Here is an 8,519-nt window from a genome sequence, read left to right as displayed (position 1 = left end):
ATGCACCTCTATAAATAGAGGAGGAAACCCAAAATTCAGCACCCCTCTCTTCCCCTACATTAAAGAAATTATGGAAGCTCTAGAAAGATTCATTCTCTTTGAATTCTAAAATAATCCCCTCTTGTAGAATACATTCATACAGGCATGTTTTTATCTTGTTGTTTATAAGCATGCTTTTACTTCCACTATATCTTTCATGTACATGTGTTTATTCCTTTCATTGTTTAAAAATTGTGTTCTTGGTATGTTTATTGCATGCTTTCCCTTTTAAGAAAATTCCACATGATCAGTTTGGATTTTACTGTGTTAATTGATTATCATGCATAGATCTTGGGTTAAATTTCTCTTAAGATTTTAGATCTGCAAGAAAATCTATCACAAAAATTTCATTCTTTTCTACTTTTAAAAGTTAGATTTGTATTTTTCAAAACAAAAACCAGATCTGTATTTTTCATAAAAATCTTGTCTATATTTTTCAAAACAAAAACCAAATTTGTATTTTTTAAAACAAAACCAAATCTTTATTTTTCATAAAAAATTTACATTTTCATAAAAAAATTTGTTTTCTCTTATATTTATAAAAATAAAACCTTATCTGAATTTTTATTAAAAACTCATTCTTTCCACCATGGAAACTCAGATCTAAACTTTTAGTCAAGCAATCTCATCAAACCTTTTTCATACAAAATAAGATTGCAGATTTAAGATTCTTAAATAGTATTTTAGCCCTAGAATTAGAATTTGACATGGCATTTGTCGCATCTTATTCACATTTTGCATATGGTACTTGATGATCAATTAGAGTCTAAAAGATCTCTGTCTGAGCAGAATGGATGCCATCTCATCAAACCTTTTTCATACAAAATAAGATTGCAGATTTAAGATTCTTAAATAGTATTTTAGCCCTAGATCTAGAATTTGACATGGCATTTGTCGCATCTTATTCACATTTTGCTTATGGGTACTTGATGATCAATTAGAGTCTAAAAGATCAGACTCTGTCTGAGCAGAATGGATGTTTAACGCCTTCCCATTCTATAATCTAACTCCCGTACCATAGATTTTGGTTCATAGAGTAATGCTTTATCTTTTCTTTTGATAGATTGTAACTAGGAAACAAAGTTTTGTAATTTTTTAATATTAGATTGTAAGCTATAAAATAAAGCTATATATAGTTCTTTTCATCAAATTATATTCATTCAAATTAATGAAAATTTGTATTATTTAGATATTTTGTACTCTTTTGTATAGTTCTTTTATTTTTCTTATAAAATAAGTGGTGACTCCATATAATCCCAAAAGAGGGGCGCCGATGTAGACACTCGATTTTGCACCCATGATTTAATCAAAGCCGATGTAGACACTCGATTTTGCATCGATGATTTAATCAAGGAAGATGATTAGAATGACCCTTCATGTACCCAAAATTCATGATTGCATTACATGTATTAATTTGTTCATTGCATATCATAAAAATGATCTTGAAGTTCTAACAGTCCTGATGGTATTCCTGGTTTCCAAATTGAACTGTCGGATTGAAAGATATCACATGATCAAGTTTGCACGGTCAGCATGCATTGTGTCTAAGTAGAGTCGACCACGTATGATTAATTTAAATTAATTTTGATTGCTTAAATAATTAAATAATTTTGTGATTGGTTGATAGTTAGTATCAAAAATAGGATTGCTTGCATGAGAATAAAGGGGTAATTGGATAACGATAAAATTGTGGATAATCTAGACTTTATCAAGATCTATTTTAGAGTATTTATCTATAAGATAATTTTTGATGAAAATGCCTGAATTATCTAGAAAAGAGTTTAAAATTTAGAATACGGATTAAAAGCGCGTCTATGTGCAAGTCTCGATTCAAAAAACCAAAAAAAAAAGGAGTCTAAAACGCACCTAAACTTGAAAGCGGGATTGGCACCAAAAAGTGCCATTCAGCACTTTTGGAGTGCCGAACGACACTTTCAAAGTGTTGAATGGCACACATTAGGGTTTTGGCCCGATGGCATTCGGGTGATGTTAAAATACATCATTTTTTGATTTTTTAGTGACAAGGACGTGTCTCAGTTCTTATTCTGATCGTCTAAGCTATTTTTTCAAGTCTCCCAGCCTCTATAAATAGAGACTGGATCTCAACATTTAGCATACTTTTTACGCTCTCAGATTTCCTCTCTTTCTGACTCTCCTTTCTGATATTCTCTCTCTTATGTTAAAGAGGTTTTGGAGGCTTTAGTCTTAAGATTTTTTTTTTTTTTTTTTTTTTTGGTAAGCAAGGATTTTTAGGTTTCAAAGACAATTGCATAAATTTCTTTGAACCCTAAAATATTCTCTTGAGAAAAAGAGTATGTCCATGCAAGAGGTAGCTTTTCTTTACTTCTTCTTCTTCTATCTCTTTTAATTTTATGATGCATGAATAAATATGTGTTTAGTTTTGATTTTGTAATGCTCATCTCATATGTTGTCGACATTTTCTTTATTAGAATGTGTTTATGATGTTTTTATTGTTAAGATCTATTTTTTATTTCAAAAATTTGCTTGTGATCATATCTTTTCTCAAATCAAAAAACTGATTTGCATCTTCATTAGATACAGATCTAAATTTTTCTCAATCAAAATCTGATTTGCATCTTCATTAGATGTAGATCTGAATTTTTCAAAATCAAAAACTTATTTGCATCTTCAGTAGATGCAAATCTGAATTTTTTTAAAATAAAGACAGATTTTGTATCTTCCTTAGATACAAATATGAATTTTTTTAAATCCAAAAAGCTTATCTATATCTTCTTTAGATATAGATCTTATTTTTTTTAACAAAGCAAATTTTGAAATAAAAAAAGTCATGAGTAGTTTTGTTTGTTTTGTTTGATGCATGCAGTGTAGGTTTATTTCATGAATATAGTCCTCTTCTAAAAAATCTTTTTCTTATTTTTTTTCATAAAAGAAAAACAGATATGATTTTTCCTATATACAAATCTAATTTTTTTTGTTATAAAACAGATCTGATTCTTTTTAATACAAACCAAAAACCAATTTTTTTAGTTCTCAAAAACAGATTTGATATTTTTTTAAAACCAAAAGACTTTGTTTTATTTAATAAACACAGATTTGACTTTTCTTTGCCAAATTTTTTTTTTTTATATATATACAAAAACAAATCTAATTTATCTAAACCAAATCAAAAATTTTTTTTTTATCACAACACAGATCTGATTTTTTTAACAAAGAAGAGGATGCATTCATAATTAGACTTATGTGATTTAGTTTTTTATGTGTACAACATATCATTCATAGCATGCATAAAAGGGTACATTGGTCATGAGAGTTCAGAAGACCAGACTCTGTCTGGGCGGAATGGGTGTCAACACCTTCCTATTCCGTAACTTAGTCTCCAAATTTAGTGTCTTTGGATAGGTAGACCTAGGCTTTATCTTTACTTTTATTTTGGGTAGATTGTAACTAGAACAAAAAGTCATGTATTTTTGATAGTTTATAACTAGGACCCAAAGCCATGTAATACTGAATTTATCAAATATGTATTTTTTTATTCAATCAATGAGAATGAAACAATTCAGTCATGTAAATTTGTATTTAATTTTTTCTTATTTTTTTGTATAAAAAATAAATGGCAACTCCACACCACTTACCCAAAAAGAGAGGTGCCTTAAAAAATACCCAAATATCTTTTTTGAGAGCACCCTAATTTTCCCAATGCCTATCTCTTTTGATTGAGAGCACCCAAAAACCCTGGTCTCTCATAGTGGTGTTTGGGTTGTGGTCTAGTGTGGGTTTTGGTAAATTTTGGTTGTTTTTTTTTTTTTTTTTTTTTTGTGATATTGGTTATTATTTTTGGTGTGATTTTGGTTGGTTTTTGAGATTGTTTTGACCATTTCGTTGTGTAGTTGGTTGGATTTTGGTGGATTTGTGTTGTGGTTACAGTGGCTGGTGGTTATGGGTGGATTTGTGTTTAAGGGTTGTGGGTTCAAAAGTATGGAAAAGAGGATAAAGTGGAATAAATTTTGAATAGGGATGATTTATATTATTTTAATGTAATGGAATTATAAAATAAAATATATGATATAATTGTAAAATAATGTGTTAAAATAGATAAAATAGATTTTGACATATTGAAATGGTGGCTCATTCTACGGTTCTCACTGTTTTTTTTGGTGGGTACCATACCCCCATAAATCTTGATCGTTGATTTTATTTGTTTTAATCCTGATCATTTATTTATTCATAATGTAATACCAGTTACCGGTCAAGCAGGTAACGCATAAAATTAAAAACATGTGGAAGAAAAAAATGGTAGCTCCCTTCGGACTTCTCTCTTGCGTTCTCTCTCTCTCGTTTTGCGTTCATAGAAAAATCAAAGGGACTATTTTTTTTTCTCTTTTGTTCTTTCTTTCAAATTGCTCTCTTGCTTTCAAATCAATATCCTGGGCGAATCTCCTATTGGAATCTGAATGTTTGTTCTCTCTTTTCTTAGATCAAAATAGATTTGTAAAAGGTAAGGATCAAAAAGACAAAACCCTAATTAATGCAAGCTGTGAAATCCTTGATTTCAACCGATCACTGCTCTCTCTCTAGTCTCTCTCTCTCAATTTGATAGGATCAAACACTCATCGTGCTTCAATTGGGTACTTCAGATAATGTTTTCAAATTTCATTAGTGTTCTTATGCAACTTACTACGATAGAGATAAAGGGTGGGAATAGAAGAAACTATGATAATCTGCTTATCTAAATCTTTTTTGGGGTTGGGATTGATAAATATTGATTTTTGGAACTTAAAGACATCTTTTCATTGAATTGCATCTATTCAAACTCTAAGTTGCACGGACACGGACACGGACACGGACACGACACGGACACGGACACGGGGATACGGCAATTTTTGAAAAATAAGGACACGACACGGCGGCGACACGGCGGTTAAATAATTAATTAAATTTTATATTTAGACACATTTTTTAATATTTTTAGACATAAAATACATTTATATCTAGAATTCAAATTATGTAGAACTACAAATAAGTAAACTAACACCCAAAGTAGTACAATAATACACATAAAATGTTTAAAGTACAAACCATAAAAGGATAACAAGTTCAACATCAAACTAAAAACATAAAAGGATAATAAGTTCAACATCAAACTAAAAACATAAAAGGATAACAAGTTCAACATCAAACTAAAAACATAAAAAGATAACAAGTTTTAAACTACAAGATTATCAAAGAACAACAACATCATCATCATCAACATAATCATTATTCTCAACAATACTTGTCTCCATCTCTGGCTCATCTAGTGTGAGATAAGCAACCTCAAGCAACCCAGGTCCTCCAAATGGCTCATCCCAATTATCTCCACCAATGTCCCACTTCTTAGATTCTCCACTATTGTACTCGGGCCTCCTCCTTGAAAGAAGTCGAAGATTAGAATGAACAAACACTAAATCTTCAGCACGTTTAGGAGTAATTCTATTCCTCCTCATAGAATGGATGAAGCCATAGGTACTCCAATTCCTCTCAGCACATGATGATGAGCAAGGCTGTTCAAGAAGTTTTAGAGCTAAAGTTTGAAGTATTGGTAAAGTAGACCCATAAGTTGACCACCAAAGCATTGGATTGTAGTTCCACCTATCCTCCATGTTATCCTCATCATAAACCTGTAATGAGTTAAACAAACCAAACTCCACATTAACTTTTTGCCTATCATCAGGATCAGGAAAGATCCTTTTGAGACACTTGTTTCTCTCCACTGAAATTTCAGCATCCTTATGTGGTGCAACACGGCCTCTAACTTCCTCAATCCATTTAATAGTATAATACCTAGTTAAAAACAAATAAACAAGTACAACTAATGAGTTTAGTTTATTTATTTGGAAATACCTAAAGAATATAAACGAAAAGATTAAAGAGATAGAAAAATTACTTTGGATTCAAGGAGTGGGCTAGGCAATGAAGTGGTGTGCAATTTTTAGTCCACCGTTCAATAAGTATATTGTGTACCACATCATAGAATGGAGACTCCTCATAGTCTTCCTTGCCTTCATGTTGGTATATTTCTTTCTTCACATTTTCTATCATGGAATCCCACATTTCATACACCTTATGGAGAATAGGTGCATCCGTGTCAGCCACTCGAAGCATCTCATAAATAGGTTCTGTGAATCTTAGAATGTATTCAACCTTGTCCCACCACAAATCATTCAAAATATAATCCCTCACAGTTTGAGCTTTTCCTACATCATCTTCTCTATATGACATCCATTCCTCACTAACAACCATATTTCGAAGATTTTGTTTTACTTGAAACAATCTTTTAAGCATGATAATTATTGAAGCAAATCGTGTTTCAGCAACAGCAAGTAACTTCAAAGGAGAATATGAATTAAAAATTGCTAATCTCATAGAATGATTTGTGATGAAAATACGAATGAAAGTTGCCTCATCTGAAACTTGTGCAATCCAGTTACATTCATTATATGCATCCTCATTCTGCAAAGAGTACTTAGGTGCACATATATTCTTCAAAGCCAAATTGAGAGTATGCACAACACAAGGTGACCAAAATATATGAGGATATTCAGCTTCAACAATAGATCCTGCAGCCTTCATAACAGACGCATTATCAGTAATAATTTGGACAACATGTTGAGGCCCAACCTCACCAACAACCTTTAAAAACAAGTCAGCAATGAAGTGCTTGTCTTTGTACTCTTTGGTACCATCAATGGATTTGATAAAAATTGGCCCTTTCTGTGATGTAGCCATAAAATTGATAAGTGGCCTTTTTTGTACATCTGTCCACCCATCACTTACAATGCTTAAACCCTTTTCTTTCCAAGTGTCTTTAATTGCCCTCAACAACTTCTCAATATGTGCCTTCTCTTTTTGCAACAAAGTTGTTCTTAATTTATTGTAACCCGGAGGAACATAGCCCGCTAAATTATTATTAGCTGCAAACTTGATCATCTCAATCCAATACGGGTTCTTAGCAAAGTGAAAGGGTAAGCCAGCAGAGTAAAATGTCCTAGCAATAAGACAATCTAATTGCTCTCGACATTGATTGTTAAAAGCCCTCTCCAAAGGAGAATTCCCAATCCCAACCCCTTTTTTTTTTTGGAAAAATGGATGACTTGTAGCTGTACTACTCTCCCTACTATCCAAATTAGGACTAGTAGGAGAATCAGTTGGTAAAGACACTAACTTAGGCTTCTTCAATCTACGCGAAGATTCCTCAAATGCATCTTCTAATTTCTGCATTTCATTTTGATACTCATCTCCAACCTTGGCACATGCTTGTATTCCAAACTTAGGCAATTTTAACAAGTGTGCCTTCACCCTTGAATAAGACCCCTTAAAAATTTTTTCACAATAGTTACATCTAAAAGAAACATTCCCACCACCAACACTTGCTTTTTCTAATCTAGTAACATATTTCCATAGAGGAGCAGCATTCTCAGAAGATGATTTCTCATTCTCACTTTCTTTTTCAGGATTCATTTTAATAATTCACCTACAATATTTAACTTCAATAAATAAATAAAACTATAGCAGGGCACAAAAACAAATTTATAAATAATAAGTTATAACTAAAAAAAAAAAAGAAAAAAAAAAGACACAGGTCACGGCACCACCACAGCAGCAGTAAAAAAAAAAAAAAAAAAAAAAATCAGACAAAACACGTTATATATATAAAAGTGCTTAACAGTAAACATTACACCCACCCACGCTAAAATTAACACTTGAAAGAAAGAATGAAAAAAAAAAAAAAAGCAGAGAGAACAGAGAAGAGGTGAATCGGACCTGTTGTCCGCGCCGAGAGAGATGGAGATCGGAAGGGACGGATGGAACGCCGTCGACGTCAGAGCTCGCCGATCGGCACGAGCTAACTCCGGCGAAGAGCAGACAGCAGCGGCAGCGAAGTGGGTTTCAGCAACAGAGAAGAAGTGAAGAACTTGAGTTTTGTGGTTTGAACTTCCAATTTTCAGATTCTAAAAATGTTTTATGGTTTTAGGGTTGTCACAGATCAACGGTAATGGTAAGTCCATCTGTCAAAATCTGTGCTTTTTTCCTTTTTTTTTTTTTTTTTTTACTGCTTGGCGTGTCGACGCGTCGGAACCGCATCGGCGCCGTGTCGAAGCCGTGTCGGAGAAGCGAAAAAAAAAAAAAAAAAAAAGGGACACCGCCGGACACCGGAAACTGGCGCGTCGTCCCCGTTCCGGTGTCCGACACGTGTCGAACGCGGACACGACGCCAAAAATGGCGTGTCCGTGCGACATAGTTCAAACTATCAGTCATCTTGAAATAAAGATCGGTAAATTATCACTTAATTCATAAATAAAGATAGGTAAATTATATTCATGACAAAATTTTTAAAAAATTTATAATGATTTATTTTCATTATATAATTTTGTTTTGTTTATTTATTTATTTATTTATTAGTTTTTTATTTTTCATTTTTCAAACATGCTTGATTTTTGGTAATACAAGTGGAGCTATGA

The 8,519-nt window shown here is 32.4% G+C and overlaps 1 protein-coding gene across 1 annotated transcript; it reads right to left on the bottom strand.

Annotated features, from left to right (window-relative positions):
- Nucleotides 1-5,047: 5,047 nt before the first annotated feature.
- On the bottom strand, nt 5,048-7,518 carry LOC115950032. Its single transcript, XM_031067284.1, has 2 exons — nt 5,945-7,518; nt 5,048-5,841 (listed from the first exon to the last, which is right to left on the bottom strand). The coding sequence occupies exons 1-2, from the start codon at nt 7,516-7,518 to the stop codon at nt 5,241-5,243; spliced, it is 2,175 nt and encodes a 724-aa protein (XP_030923144.1). The 3' UTR covers nt 5,048-5,240.
- Between the last annotated feature and the right edge of the window lie 1,001 nt (nt 7,519-8,519).

The sequence above is a fragment of the Quercus lobata genome, chromosome 6 (genome assembly GCF_001633185.2).
Source record: "Quercus lobata isolate SW786 chromosome 6, ValleyOak3.0 Primary Assembly, whole genome shotgun sequence".
Lineage (NCBI taxonomy): Eukaryota > Viridiplantae > Streptophyta > Magnoliopsida > Fagales > Fagaceae > Quercus > Quercus lobata.
Note: the sequence above shows the minus strand (reverse complement) of the source record. Positions and strands in the feature narration are given on the sequence as shown.